Source organism: Moschus berezovskii, chromosome 12, assembly GCF_049115385.1.
Source record: "Moschus berezovskii isolate FMDL1 chromosome 12, NW_MosBer_1.0, whole genome shotgun sequence".
Lineage (NCBI taxonomy): Eukaryota > Metazoa > Chordata > Mammalia > Artiodactyla > Moschidae > Moschus > Moschus berezovskii.
In genome coordinates, this window is record NC_142471.1 from 60,209,159 (window position 1) to 60,225,112 (window position 15,954).

Below are 15,954 nucleotides of genomic sequence, written 5' to 3' on the forward strand. Positions count from 1 at the left end.
GATTAAGGTGTTTCATCAAGCAAGAGTGTGGAGGAGGGGTAAATCCAAGTAAGAGGGCTCAGGAGTGTTAGGATTGACAACAGGAGTGACTGCTGCCTTTGGCAAGAAGAACCAGATGAAGATAGAATTAAATATCAGTCTATTAATGCTCCCATCCCCTTTGAAGGGTAGAGATAACTGGAGATGGGGCTCCACGATTGGTATGAGTAAACTCTTCCAAAGTGATGTTGAAGAGCTCTGATTTCAATAAATGTTTCAACATAGAGCTGCTTTTGCTCATTCCAAGCCAATGTTCAATAAGTATTTATAAACTACTAGGTACTAATTGGAGAAGGCAATGGCACCCCACTCCAGTCCTCTTGCCTGGAAAACCCCATGGATGGAGGAGCCTGGTGGGCTGCAATCCATGGGGTCGCTAAGAGTCGGATGTGACTGAGCGCCTTCACTTTCACTTTTCACTTTCATGCACTGGAAAAGGAAATGGCAACCCACTCCAGTGTTCTTGCCTGGAGAATTCCAGGGACGGGGGAGCCTGGTGGGCTGCCGTCTATGGGGTCGCACAGAGTTGGACACGAGTGAAGCGACTTAGCAGCAGCAGGTACTAATTATTTGGAAAGGGGAGATGTGGTTAAAATTGCACAAAAGTATTACTAGAGATAGTTCCATCCTTATGGAACTTAACAATCCTTTAGAGAATCACAGTATCCACAAACTGGCTAGGAATACTTATATGACAGTGAGTCATGTGGGAATAACTCATATTTCAAGTCAGGTTTAGAAGGAAATTAGAAAAACCATTCCTGTTGCCCAATTATAATCTGTAAAGCACTGAACATATAAAATATAGTCACATTTATTTCTGTTTACAGTCAGCACTCGTGTATTATGCCAAACAAGGAACACTGTTATGAGTGACCTAGATCTATAGATGGTTAGCTACCTAGATCTATAGATGATTAGCTTTACTAAGTTGGGGAAGATAACAGAAAATGAAAAAAAGTGGATTCTGAACTTCCATTTCAGTTTACCAGAAGATAGTCTTACTATTGATGGTAGATCTGTTTTCTTCACAAGTAGTTATCTTTGTTGCTGTCCTCTTGCCCCTAGTAAGATTACATAGAAAACTGAGTCCTTTGATATTTATTCTTTACTACTTTTTCAGTTGTATATGAATTTTATCCTATTCTAGTTTACAATCTCATGTAGGATTGTAGATGATTCAGTGGATGTTGGCAGTTTGATCCCTAGTTCCACTGCCTTTTCTTAAACCAGCTTGAACATCTGGAAGTTCACGGTTCATGTATTGCTGAAGCCTGGCTTGGAGAATTTTAAGCATCACTTTACTAGCGTGTGAGATGAGTACAATTGTGCAGTAGTTTGAGCATTCTTTGGCATTGCCTTTCTTTGGCATTGGAATGAAAACTGACCTTTTCCAGTCCTGTGGCCACTGCTGAATTTTCCAAACGTGCTGGCATATTGAGTGCAGCACTTTCACAGCGTCATCTTTCAGGATTTGAAATAGCTCAACTGGAATTCCATCGCCTCCACTAGCTTTGTTTGTAGTGATGCATCCTAAGGCCCACTTGACTTCACATTCCAGGATGTCTAGCTCTAGGTGAGTGATCACACCATCGTGATTATCTGGGTCATGAAGATCTTTTTTGTACAGTTCTTCTGTGTATTCTTGCCACCTCTTCTTAATCAAATTGCCAACATCCGCTGGATCATCACAAAAGCAAGAGAGTTCCAGAAAAACATCTATTTCTGCTTTATTGACTATGCTAAAGCCTTTGACTGTGTGGATCACAATAAACTGTGGAAAATTCTGAAAGAGATGGGAATATCAGACCACCTGACCTGCCTCTTGAGAAACCTGCATGCAGGTCAGGAAGCAACAGTTAGAACTGGACATTGAACAACAGACTGGTTGCAAATAGGAAAAGGAGTATGTCAAGGCTGTATATTATCACCCTGCTTATTTAACTTATATGCAGAGTACATCATGAAAAACGCGGGCTGGAAGAAGCACAAGCTGGAATCGAGATTGCTGGGAGAAATATCAATAACCTCAGATATGCAGATGACACCACCCTTATGGCAGAAAGTGAAGAAGAACTAAAGAGCCTCTTGATGAAAGTGAAAGAGGAGAGTGAAAAAGTTGGCTTAAAGCTTAACATTCAGAAAACCAAGATCATGGCATCCGGTCCCATCACTTCATGGCAAATAGATGGGGAAACAGTGGAAACAGTGGCTGACTTTATTTTTTTGGGCTCTAAAATCACTGCAGATGGTGACTGCAGCCATGAAATTAAAAGATGCTTACTCCTTAGAAGGAAGGTTATGACCAACCTAGACAGCATATTAAAAAGCAGAGACATTACTTTGTCAACAAAGGTCCATCTAGTCAAGGCTATGGTTTTTCTAGCAGTCATGTATTTATGTGAGAGTTGGACTATAAAGAAAGCTGAGCACAGAAGAATTGATGGTTTTGAACTGTAGTGTTGGAGAAGACTCTTGAGAGTCCCTGGACTGCAAGGAGATCCAACCAGTCCATCCTAAAGGAGATCAGTCCTGGGTGTTCATTGGAAGGACTGATGTTGAAGCTGAAACTCCAATACTTTGACCACCTGATACGAAGAGCTGACTCATTTGAAAAGACCCTGATGCTGGGAAAGATTGAGGGAAGGAGGAGAAGGGGATGGCAGAGGATGAGGTGGTTGGATGGCATCACCAGCTCAATGGAAGTGGGTTTGGGTGGACTCTAGGAATTGGTGATGGACAGGGAGGCCTGGCGTGCTGCAGTTCATGGGGTTGCAAAGAGTCGGACATGACTGAGCAACTGAACTGAAGATTGTAGTTGCTGCTGCTGCTGCTGCTAAGTCACTTCAGTCGTGTCCGACCCTTAGCGACCCCACGGACTGCAGCCTACCAGGCTCCTCCATCCATGGGATTTTCTAGGCAATAGTACTGGAGTGGCTTGCCATTGCCTTCTCCGGAAGATTGTAGTTAGGATCACATAATTTAAAAAATTTTTTTATTGGAGTATAGTTGATTTATAATATTGTGTGAGTTTCAGATGTACAGCAAATTGTTTCAGTTATACACATGCATATATTCATTCTTTTTCAGATTCTTTTCTCATATAGGTTATCACGGAATATTGAGTAGAGATCCCTGTGCTATACTACTATGCAGCTTCCTGGGTGGCTCAGACGGTAAAGTAACCGCCTGCAAAGCCGGAGACCTGGGTTTGATCCCTGGGTTGGGAAGATCCCCTGGAGGAGAGTATGGCAACCCACTCCAGTATTCTTACCTGGAGAATCTCCACCAGAGGAGGCTGGTGATGGGGTTGCAAAGTCAGACACGACTGAGCGACTAAGCACAACACACAGCCTACTACTATATACTAGTGTGAATATGTTAATCCCAAACTCCTGATTTATTTGTCTTCTTCATGCTTCCCCTTTGGTAACCATAATTTTGTTTTCAATGTCTGTAAGTCTGTTTTTGTTTTGTAAATAAGTTCATTTGTATCATTTTTTAAAATTAGATTCTACATATGAGTGATATCACATGGTATTTGTCTTTTTCTGTCTGATGTACTTAGTATGGTAAGTCCATCCATCCCTAGATCCATCCATGTTGCTGTAGGATCGCATAGTTTATAATGCTTTTGGCAAAGATTCTGTTCCTTGGTTTGTCCAAATAGGTGGTTGGTTCACTGCAGTTTAAAACTGATCCTAGGTACTTTCTTCCTTCAAACAATCATCATTTGACAGCAAAAAAATTCTCTTTACAAGCATATAGCCCACTAGGGAATTGTTATGAAAGCATAGTTATAAGTATTAATAAACATTTCAAGTCTTTTTGGTTGATTTACTTATCAGGCATGTGCACTTAGAGGCATTAAGTCCAGATTGACATCTCCTCATCAAGGTAATTTCTTGAAGAGTTTTAAGTGAATAAAAAAAGTCTGTTCTAAACATTTAGAATTCTGACACTAGAATTCTGAAACATTTAGAATTATGACAAGTACATAGAACTGTTAAAAGATTAATGTAGAAATAACCAGTTAATATAAAACACAATTTTAAAGTATGATAGTATGCAGTGAAAGTGAGTAGTGGATAGAAGATTTTGATGAGCTAGCTTTTTATGTATTAATTTTTCTAGTCTTAAAAGAGGCTTAAAATTATTTTCCCTGATTATTAATGTTAACATTTAATCATACTTTCTTCTTGTACTTATCTATTCTAAAACAGGATGCAGCTAATTCTTTTAAGTACTGGACCATGGTGATATAACATGAATTTTATGATATCAGAGGGATGGATTTAATAATAACTTGATAACGATAGTTATTTTTCACCTCTGTTTTTCAGATTAACTTACAAATAGTTTAGTGGTAAAATTCTAAGTATGGAAATAGGCCAAAAATAAAATTTGTTTTGAAAACTTTAATCTCATACAAGGTGATATAATTTTTATATCAGTGTCAGTGATTATTTAAATAAGGATGCCTTAAAGTTTCAGTAGTGTTATGTTCCTGCCTTCATAAAGATATTTCATAGCAGCATATTATTTTAACATTTTTATGTAAAGTAGTATATCACCAAACATAAAGAGGGTGCTAACACTTTTATTTACATTTCAGTTGAATTTCTGCACTTTTCCTTCTTTTTTTCCTGGTCTGTGATCCATTTCTGTCTTAATAGGGCAGCTGACAGTTCTTTTCAAGTGTACTTAGAAAGGCAAAAGAGCCCTTTTCATAGTACTTATAAGAGGTCATGCTTCTGTTTTTCAGTTTGAATCTGATACTGCTTCATGAATTGCTGGGTATGAAAGATTAGGAAGTAGGTCCAGTGGTCAGATTTTACCTGCCCACCCGGACTTTGCCCTGAGGTCAAACTCCTGATACTTGCTGTTCTGAATAGAGTAGTTGATGACAAGTATGAGCTGATACAAGAGGAAAGTTAGAACCGTATCAAAGCTGAAGGCAAGAGAATTGGGACTCAATGAGAGACTGTAGCTAAAAGATGGATCATCAGAATTGCCCTCTTCTAAAGAAAAGGAAATAGCTGACCTGTGAGTGAAAAGACTTTATCATCCTGCCAATCACATGCTTGCTAATGGAAGCCAGTTATCTCAACAACATTTTAAGACCTACTGACCCAGTAGACAGTGTGGAGGATTAGCAGTACTGGTACTGTCTTATGTGAGTATCCTTCCTCACTCAATTTTAAATGTGCTGTTTGAACATGATTTGTCTGTGTATACTTTTTTAGTAAGTAAAGCCTACCATCTTCTACCCCCAGTTCTGAAATGAAGTCACTAAATGATGACAGACTTTGATACACTTATGTGTATCTGTTTTCTTTTACAAAGACCATCTCTTTTGTTAAATATAATCTTTCAAATGGATTTCAAAAGAATTTCAAAATATGTAAAATGAAAACATTAAAAATTTTTAATATTTTTATAATAAGATTCTTTATATATCGTATTCCATAATACATTTTAAAATAACTCATTCTTAACACATAGCAAAATTTCACTAAATGTCACTGAAAAAAGAGGTGTACCATATAACTGAATTTCCCAGGAAACTAAAAATTAGTATTTAATCACTAAAACTTTTAAAATGTAGCCAAGTTAGTGGGAAACTTTAAAAATATATCTCTCACCTTCATAGCTTCTTATTGAGCATAATTCTCACAGTAGACTGAGCACTCATGGCTCACTAATAATCCTAATACCAAATCCTCTTTACTTGGTCCTATTTCACTTTGTGATAAATTAGACTGGCAAGATATTATTGCTGCATCTGACAATATCTTGATAATCCTTCAGATAATAGGGAGAGCTTGAGGTAGGTTAGATGATAATGCAGTTAGATAGGTTTGAAGCTAATAAAACAATCTCTTCCCCAGAGAATATTGGCTAATGTATCATTATCACCCTTAAGCAGTATGTCCTGAAGTGTCTTTCCAGGAACATTGATTTCTCAGGATGAGAAGATTTCTTTTAAAAAGATTCTAAATCAGCTAAGTTTAGGAAACACTTTATACTCTAATCCCCTCTTAAAGACTTACCACGTGCATTAGAATTGTAAGGACTGAGAAATGGTTTGGTAACACAACATTACCTAAACTCACAGAATACATCCCTTGCTAATTTGGAGTTGTATTACATGAACATACTTTGGGAAATGCTGCTTCAAGTCAAGATTCTAGCAACACCCTCTTGATGTCTGTCTTTGACAGTTTGGGATGAACATATTTTTTAAGTGATGACTTGGATAAATACATAGAGGAAATATGAATTATATATATAGATTACACAAAGCTAGAAGACTTACCTAAAATGACAGAAGACAGAATCAAAGTGCTCTCCATAGACTACAGTGATAAGCCAAAGCCAACAAAATTACATTTAGCAAGAAAAATATTGAGTGTTCTATTTAACTTTTTTAAAATTAAATTTTTAAAAATACAGAATGTGGTAAATCTTGACTTTTATTATGAAAAAGATCTGGTTGTTTTAGTTAACCTCCAAATGAACCATCAGTGTGCTGGGAATTCTTGACTGCATTAATGAATGTGTGATATTTGGGTTAGAGTGAACTCCGGGAGTTGGTGATGGACAGGGAAGCCTGGCGTGCTGCGTTTAATGGGATTGCAAAGAGTCGGACACGACTGAGCGACTGAACTGAACTGAACTGTGATTTGAGGCTGTTAAGACTGTGCTTTAAGTATTGCATGATTTGAGAACACATAAGACAGAATTATAAAGGTAGTTAGAGATCGGATACCTTGTCATATGAAGAGCCTTTAAAGATGTGATACTAGGGGACTTCCAGTAGTCCAATGGCTAAGACTCTCTGCTTCCACTGCAGGGGCCATAGGTTTGATCTCTGATTGGGGAACTAAGATCCCATGGTGCGTGGCTAAAAGAAAAAAAAATCTGGAAATATATAGTCTAAACCCTTAGAGAGGTATCCTTTGTAGTGAAAATCAAATACGTGGTTCTTATTAGCCTATATTTGAATCATTTTCTATACCATTTTCTGCTGCCTATTACAGTTCAGCTCAGTTCAACTACTCAGTTGTGTAGCATGAACTGCAGCACTCCAAGCTTCCTCATCCATCACCAACTCCTGGAGCTTACTCAAACTCATGTCCATCGAGTTGGTGATGCCATCCAACCGTCTCATCCTTTGTCATCCTCTTCTCCTGCCTTCAGCCTTTCCCAGCATCAGGGTCTTTGCCAGTGAGTCAGCTCTTCGCATCAGGTAGGCAAAGTATTGGAGCTTTAGCTTCAGCATCAGTCCTTCCAATGAATATTCAATACTAATTTCTTTTAGGATTGACTGGTTTGATCTTCTTGCAGTCCAAGGACTCTCAAGAGTCTTCTCTAACATCACAGTTCAAAAGCATCAATTCTTTGGCACTCAGCTTTCTTTATAGTCCAACTCTCACATCCATACGTGACTACTGGAAAAACTATAGCTTTGACTAGACAGACCTTTGTCTCTGCTTTTAAATATGCCATCTAGGTTGGTCATAGCTTTATTCCAAGGAGCAATAACCCTATGCCAATTTTTCTTTTCCTATATAGGATTAGATTCCATTTTCAAGTATTTTATTTCTGGCAAAATAGGGAAAAGAGGAGTGATCATTCCTGTAAGCTGTGTGTAGAGAATTTGAGAGAGAATTCATATTGAATAAGATATATTTGGAACTCACAGCACTTTTCAGATAAATGTTTTATTGAAATATACATTCAAACAACTCATAGGTGTACTATTGCTAATTTTTGACAAAGTGAATACATCTCTGTAACACCCAGATCAAAAAGAACAGCTTAACTAGGAAGTACCTCGAAAGAGACCACCACCCCTCACTGTAGTTCTCCCTCTCAAAGGATTTCTAACACCACAGATACATTTTGTCTGATTTTGAACTTTGTGTACATGGAATCAGGACTTCCCCAGTGGCTCAGTTGGTTAAGAATCTGACTGCAATGCAAGTTCGATCCCTGGGTGGGAAAGATCCCTTGGAGAAGGAAGTGGCAACCCATTCCAATATTGCCTGAAAAATCCCATGGACAGAGGAGCCTGATGGCTTATAGTCCATGGGGTCGCAAAGGGTCAGGTACAACTGAGTGTCTAAGCATATAGGCGTATATATGTGGAATCTTGCACTTCTAACTTTTTGGTTCTGTCTTCTTTCTCTCAGTATTATGTTTGTGAAATTTATCCATGCTGTTACATGTAGCTATGGTTCATTCATTCTCTTTGCTGTGTAGTCTACCATTATATAAATATGCTATAATTTATACATTGATGGGGATATGAATTGATTCCAGTTTTACTGTTATTAATTGTGCTAACATGACATGCTATTGCATGTCTTTTGATGAATGTGCTCACAGTTTTGTTGAGGTATTTTACCTAGGAGTAGAATTGCTAAGTCAGGGGAATAGGTTTATAATCAGTTGTAATAGATACCGTGAAGCAGTTTTCCAAAGCAGGAGTACTAGTTCATACTTCAGCCAGCAGTGTAGAAGAGTTCTTTTTGCTCTGCATCCTTGCTATCACTTAATATTAGTTGTCTTTTCCTTTTCAGGCTTTCTAGTGGGTATTAAATACTTTTACATTGTGGCTTTAATCTGCATTTCCTTGATAACTTATAAAATTGAGCTCCTTTTCATTTATCTGTTGTCTATTTGAATATCCTCTTTTGTGAATACCTTTTCAAGTTTTTGCCATTTACTTTTCAATTGCATTGTCTACTTCTTACTGATGTCTAGAAGTTCTTTGTATATTCTGACTATGAGTCCTTTCTCAAGTTTGTGTATTGCAGGTATCTTCTGCTCTGTGAGTTGTCTGTTAACTCTTACTGATGGCTTTGATAAATAAAAGTTCATAATTTTAATGAAATCTAATTTATCATTTTTTTCCTTCATGAAGAATCAGTTCTTTTCATTGTTCAATTTAAGAAGTCTTTACCTACCCCTGAAATTGTAAATGTTTTCTTCTAAAAGTTTTATTGTTTTACCATTCATATTTAGGTTTACAGTGCATCTGGAATTGATTTTTGTGCATGGTATAGAGTGTAAGGTTCAAGATTCATTATGTTCCATATGTTATCCAGTTGACCCAGCACCATTTATTGAAAAGAATTGGCTCTCATAGCATTTCAATGTAAAATAATTATAAAACACAAGACTTTGAAACAAAAATGACATGTATTTCTAATATATAAGTAACATGGTTTCTGTTGTCCCCCAGTTAACTGTATGCTTATACTTCGTGATTCATGCCATTCCTCATTAGCAAATTAGTTATAGGGCTGAGGTTTTAAAATAGCAGCCTGACTATATCCCTACCACATCAAAGGTATTTTTAAAAATAAAGCAGTTCTGGAGCAAGTATTCATAACAATACAGGTTACATAACAGAAAAAAGCAAAGCGATAAGCCCATGAAGGCAAGAATCATGCCTTTTTTGTTCACTCCTGTACATCTATTGCTTAACGCTATTCCTGGCACATAGTAAACAATCAGTAAATGTTGAATAAGTGAATGCAAATTATTCAGCTATATTAAAAAATATTTTTGATGAGTTCAGTTCAGTCACTCAGTCGTGTCCGACTCTTTGCGACCCCATGAATTACAGCACGCCAGGCCTCCCTGTCCATGACCAACTCCTGGAGTTCACGCAAACTCACCTCCATCGAGTCGATGCCATCCAGCCATCTCATTCTCTGTCGTCCCCGTCTCCTCCCGCCCCCAATCCCTCCCAGCATCAGAATCTTTTCCAGTGAGTCAACTCTTTGCATGAGGTGGCCAAAGTATTGGAGCTTCAGCTTTAGCATCAGTCCTTCCAGTGAACACCCAGGACTGATCTTTAGAATGGACTGGTTGGATCTCCTTGCAGTAGGTATTACCAAATATTCCTAATTTGGTATTAGGAATTGGGATATTCCATGTAAGTTAATGTTCCCTATTAAAAAACATACTTTAAAAGAAGTAAAATTTTCTTTACTATTTCAGTTATTTTTTATGGGAATAGTTCTAAAAAATACATGACACATTTCTCTACCTTCTCATGTAAAAGCATAAGCATTACAAACATTTCTTGATTTCTCTTGGTCATTTAGGGATACTAAAAGAAATGTTGTCATTGCTCCAAAACCAACTGCTCTTTTACAGATAAAGAAATATTTTTAGTAGGGGAATTATAGGAATTTAGACAAAGGCAGTATATGCCTTAATTGAGCGACCAATAATGACTGAATATAAACTAGAACTTAAATAAAGCAACATTTCCTAAACTTCTCTTATTTGGAACAGTGAGTCATGAATAAAGTAGATTATAGTCAGTTAATTTTAGGAAATCCTGAATACTGTGTTCCTTTCTTGTAAATTCACAATTTTATTAGCACATTGAAGGCTTTGAGAGTCCTATAGTTAAGGTATATCCCTCCCTCCCACCACTACCACCAGGCTTGTTTGAGTACAAAATGCTTTAAAAAAAAATCTCTTGGGACTTCCCTGGCGATCACATGTCTAAGACTCCTAGCTCCTAATGCAGAGGACTCAGGTTCGATTGCTGTTCAAGGAACTAGGTCCCATATGCCACAACTAAGAATTTGCATGCCAAAACTGAAAGATCTCGCATGCCGCAGCTAATACCTTGTGCAGCCAAATAAATAAATGAAAAAAAATTTTTAAAGGGAACAGAGAGTCCAAGTATGAATCCACACAAATATAGTATTAAAAAAAAAAATATCTTACTGTCCTGCAAATCAGTGCTCTATAGCACAGTGTGAAAACACTGAATTACCTGGACTGCTGCAATGCGTTAATCTATGGATTTCTAGAACTATGTTCTGGTTAAAACAGAAGCTTATGAAAGCAAATAGATAAGCCTCTTAGTAGATAGATGAAAGTTAAATATTAAAGCACAGATAATAGAAAAATGATGAAAAATATTAGAAAGCTTTCAAAAATAATTTGTTGAACTTCCTTTTTTAAAAAAACATTCAGATGATTTTATGAAGGATGGTAATTACTAGAGGATTAATGCTGCTTAGCTTTAGTAAACCAGTCAGTCAGTCATACAGAATAACTTGTTTTTTAAGAAGAATGAAACGGTAATACAGGATTGCTTGTGAAGAATGAAGAGATTTAAGAGGGAAATTAAAATACCAGCTCATATGGAGTTCAGATCCTAACAGTTGTCACATTCCTTAGTGAATCATCGAGGCTATTGTTATTGAGCCACTGTATGCATACTTGGAGAGAAATAAAGAATATATTTGCTACTTTTTTTTTCTCCATTACTAATGCACTGTAAATGAGATGAGAAAATGTTGAAAGAGAGGTATTTTGATAAAATAATCAAGTTCTATATTTTGTTTGTTGTGAAGAACATCTCCTGGGTTGCCGTTTCCTTCTCCAGGGAATCTTCCCAACCGAGGGATTGAACCCACATTGCTTGCATCTCCTGCATTGGCAGGCAGATTCTTTACCATGGTGCCACCTGGGAAGCAAATACATTTGAAGTGACTTTTCAAGATAATTGTACCTTTCCTTAAGACAGAAAACCCTAATACCTTCCAAATTAAGAATCTTAAAGCCAAAATGTCACAAAGAAAATAGTATTACTACTTAGTGGTACTAATAATGTGATGAAAAAACTTCTGTGAGTCCTTTAGGAAAAGGACTCACAGAAATTTTTTGTTCAGACAGTTTACACGTTGTGTGTGTGGGTTTGTGTCCTCAGTTGTACTGTGCAACCCCATGGACTGTAGCCACATTAACTTAGCTATAAGCACCTTCAGATACAAAAAAGAGAAGAGTTAGGGAAACAAAAGCTGCTTTATTCAGTTTGTCTCTTTTACGTATCACCAAGTCCTCTCTGGCAGCAAAGGAGGACTTGTACACCTAAAAGAACTTTTACCTTCCATTACTTCTTTGATCAGCCTTAATTTAAAGAATATGTTTTTTAAAAGTCATTTTGTGACCCTGCATATGCATCTTTTATTAATGGTACCCAGGGAAGATTCTCTGCCTCCCAGAAGAGTCAGTGGACATTCTGAATATAAGCCGATTCCTTTTAGTTATTTTTTTTTAACATACCAATTTCTAGAACTTGACTATCCGTATCCTGAGCCAGTGTGACTTCATATACTTGGAACAGTAGTATAGTACATGTCGTTTTTTAAAGAGGCAGCCTATAAAACCCCTCTTCCCTTTGCAGATCTGTTTTCTTACTTACATATGTCATCAACACACATGCCATTTTCTTTCATGATAAATTCCAAATCTGGACTTCTCAATACAATAAGCTGCATGAGGTAACTCAACAGCCCATTAGCCATGACTATTACTGATTTGACTGATTTGACTGTTCTTATATTCTACCACTTTATAGGCAGATCTGTTGGGAATGATTTGCAGCTTTTTATTATTATTGTTTCCCTAAGCATTCAACTCCATGAGCAGGGATTGGTTATAACATAGATTGCATTGCATAAAGGTCCTTATGTGCCTTTAGATCAGGGATTCTAACCTGGGGATCACAGGTTGGTTTAGATTTATGCAAAACCTTTTCTATATGTGCATATTTCTAAGAAGAGGGTCCAGTATTTTCAATAGATTGACAAAGGCATTATATGTGACCTAACAACAGTTATCTCGCCACCACTGCTCCTGGGAAACTGAAAACTGAGCATGCACACACACCTTAAGACACCTTTGGAACAGGAAGTGTATAAGTAAAGTAAACATTTGTTAGTGAAATCCTAGAAGTATTTATAGTAAAAGGCATTATGTATGTATGGATTGTCATTTATTTATTTACTAATTCATTTATTCAACAAGTGTTTATTGAGTGCTTTCTATAGCCAGCTACTGGGTAAACAATTGAACAGCAGGCAATAAAAGAGCTCCACAATCTGAGAGATGAGTTAGCTAGTATCACAGAAGATGAAGATAAAGACTGTTCGATTCAGAAAGGTATCTTGGCTAATAGGATGGAAATTAAGGAGTGTAGAAAGAAAGCGAAGAATCCAAATGGTGTGCTGAGGAGGACATTATCATAGAGGAAATCGTCTAATATGATGGATTCCTCCTGCTCTTAATAACTACCGTGTGCTGTTACGAAACTGTTTCCTGAACTATTTCAATGATTTAGTGAAATCTGTGTGGGAAAATGGTGTATAATTTACTTATGGGAGAGATCTTTTTCATGGCATGCTTAATCTTTGTGGCTAAAATTAGTGGATTGTGTGAAACTTGCATTGTAGGGATCATTAGTTCATTGAGTCAGCAGTTACCATCTCTTTGAGTATACTATACTTCATCAGGGTGATGACAAGACTGATGTGCCAGCTCTGTATCATGTTAAACTATGAGTGTAGTTCCTTCTAATAATATTGTTTAATAAGGGAAGTACCCTGGGAACCCACCTCTCTGTTCTCATTACCATTCTCACCTAATTTCTTCTAACCTTTTCTACATAGTCTGACAATCTCTCCCTAACATGCCCTCAAATGGTTATAAAATTTAGGAAAGAAGGTCAAGTGTGCTTCACCAGAGAAAGACAGGAGAAACGTGATAAATATATACTTATGTTTGACTCAAAGTGAACAACTTTGGCTTCTACCTAAAGGGACATGAAGGAGACTTGGAAGTTATGAAGGAATTGTTAGGCCATAATTCTTGCCTTGGAGACTGGGTGTCTGCCAAGACTTTACTTTGAAATTTCTGTCTTCTGTTACTAATCTTGAGGCATCATAACATACAATTCTTTTGCCACTAGTCCAGTTTATTCTTTTATGATGAGGAAGAAGGCACTTTTAAATAACAATTATTTCCACTATAATTAAACAAATCTTTTTTTGTTTGCATTATATTTGTTACTATATTGTATACACATTCTGCTTGCTTAAACATGCCCCTCTGACTACTTCACAGGAACTTTCTTTAGAAGTTTTAAAGTCTTTGACTTCTTAAAGTATTAATGGGATTTGCCAAAGTTGTAGTATCCAAATGCTTGACTAGATATAGTAGCAGGACAACAAGCTTGTTCACACAGCTCCTCCAGCAAGCATTTTTCCCTTAGACAATCCTAAATTCATTTGAAGTGCCAGAGAATTAAAGGAAGACATTTTGGGGGTTTACTTCTGAATATAACAAGATCAGACATCTCGCAAAGTTTACCTCTAAGGTCCAGATATTAGAAAAGTATGCTGCCCTTTGGGAGAGCTTAGATTAGGAAGGATTAGACTGTACCTGAATGGCTTTTGCCTTTCAGTGTTGTAATTCTGGTGCCTTACAGCTTACGCACTTAACTAGTTATGGAGTTTTATGCGCATACCTTCTTCAGTTATTGATACAGATTTTAAGCTAATAGATTTTTGTGACATATTTAAAGGTAAAGGTTTGGCGCTATTTTGTAGTTTTGGAAAGTTGCTCTCTAAATGATTTTTTGAAAGCAAGGGGAAAAAAGCAAATAGCCTAATAATTACAAAAATGATACATGTTCATGGTTCTTTTTGGTTTAAGTAATTACAAATTTACAAGAAGTTACAAATACAGTTGAGAGAGGTCCTATGTATATTTCACCCTGCTTCCCCAATGGTAATTAATGTTTTGTATAGTTATCTGAAACGGGAAGTCAGGTGGGCCTTAGGAAGCATCGCTATGACCAAAGCTAGTGGAGGTGATGAAATTCTAGTTGAACTATTTCAAATCCTAAAAGATGATGCTGTGAAAGTGCTGCAGTCAATATGCCAGCAAATTTGGAAAACTCCGCAGTGGCCACCAGACTGGAAAAGGTCTGTTTTCATTACAATCCCAAAGAAGGGCAATGCCAAAAAATGTTCAAACTACTGCACAATTGCACTCATCTTACACACTAGCAAAGTGATGCTCATAATTTTCCAAGCCAGGCTTCAACAGTGCATGAACTGTGAACTTAAGATGTTCAAGCTGGATTTAGAAAAGGCAGAGGAACCAGAGATCAAATTGCCGACATCCGTTGGATCATCGAAAAAGCAAGGGAATTCCAGAAAAGCATCTACTTCTGCTTTATTGATTATGCCAAAGGCTTTGACTGTGTAGATCACAACAAACTGGAAACTTCTTAAAGAGATGGAAATAGCAAACCACCTTATCTGCCTCCTGAGAATTATGTATGCAGGTCAAGAAGCAACAGTTAGAAACAGACATGGAACAACAGACTGGTTCCAAATTGGGAAAGGAGGGCGTCAAGGCTGTATATTGTCACCCTGCTTATTTAACTTATGTGCAGAGTACATCATGCGAAATGCCGGGCTAGATCCAGATTGAAGCCCAGGCTGGATTCAAGCTTGCTGAGAGAAATATCAATAACCTCAGATACGCTGCTGCTACCAACCTTATGGAAGAAAGTGAAGAGGAATTAAAGAGCCTCCTGATGAAAGTGAAAGAGGAGAGTGAAAAAGCTGGCTTAAAGCTCAACATTCAGAAAACTAAGATGATGGCATCTGGTCCTATCACTTCATGGCAAATAAATGGGGAAACAATGGAAACAGTGACAGACTTTATTTTCTTGGGCTCCAAAATCACTGCAGATGGCAACTGCAGCCATGAAATTAAAAGACGCTTGCTCCTTGAAAGAAAAACTATGACCAACCTAGACAGCATATTAAAAAGCAGAGACATTACTTTGCCAACAAAAGTCTGTCTAGTCAAAGCTGTGGTTTTTTTCAGTAGTCATTAATGGATATGAGAGTTGGACCGTAAAGAAAGCTGAGCACCAAAGAATTGATGCTTTTGAGCTGTGGTGTTGGAAAAGACTCTTGAGAGTCCTTTGGGTCTCTCAAGGAGATCAAACCAGTCAATCCTAAAAAAAAATCAGTCCTGACTATTCATTGGAAGGACTGATGCTGAAGCTGAAAC

The 15,954-nt window shown here is 37.3% G+C and overlaps 1 protein-coding gene across 5 annotated transcripts in view; it reads left to right on the forward strand.

The window, feature by feature from the left end:
- The window catches only part of EXOC6 (exocyst complex component 6), a 193,852-nt gene that overhangs the window by 158,970 nt on the left and 18,928 nt on the right, over positions 1-15,954 (forward strand). For 2 of the 5 annotated variants that reach the window (XM_055425072.2, XM_055425073.2), the window contains exon 22: positions 1-15,954. This exon is cut by the window's right edge and continues 16,530 nt beyond it. The exons of the other annotated variants lie outside the window; for them this stretch is intronic. In XM_055425072.2, the coding sequence (XP_055281047.1) occupies positions 1-2 (2 nt within the window). In that variant the 3' untranslated portion in view covers positions 3-15,954. 5 annotated transcript variants of the gene reach the window in all.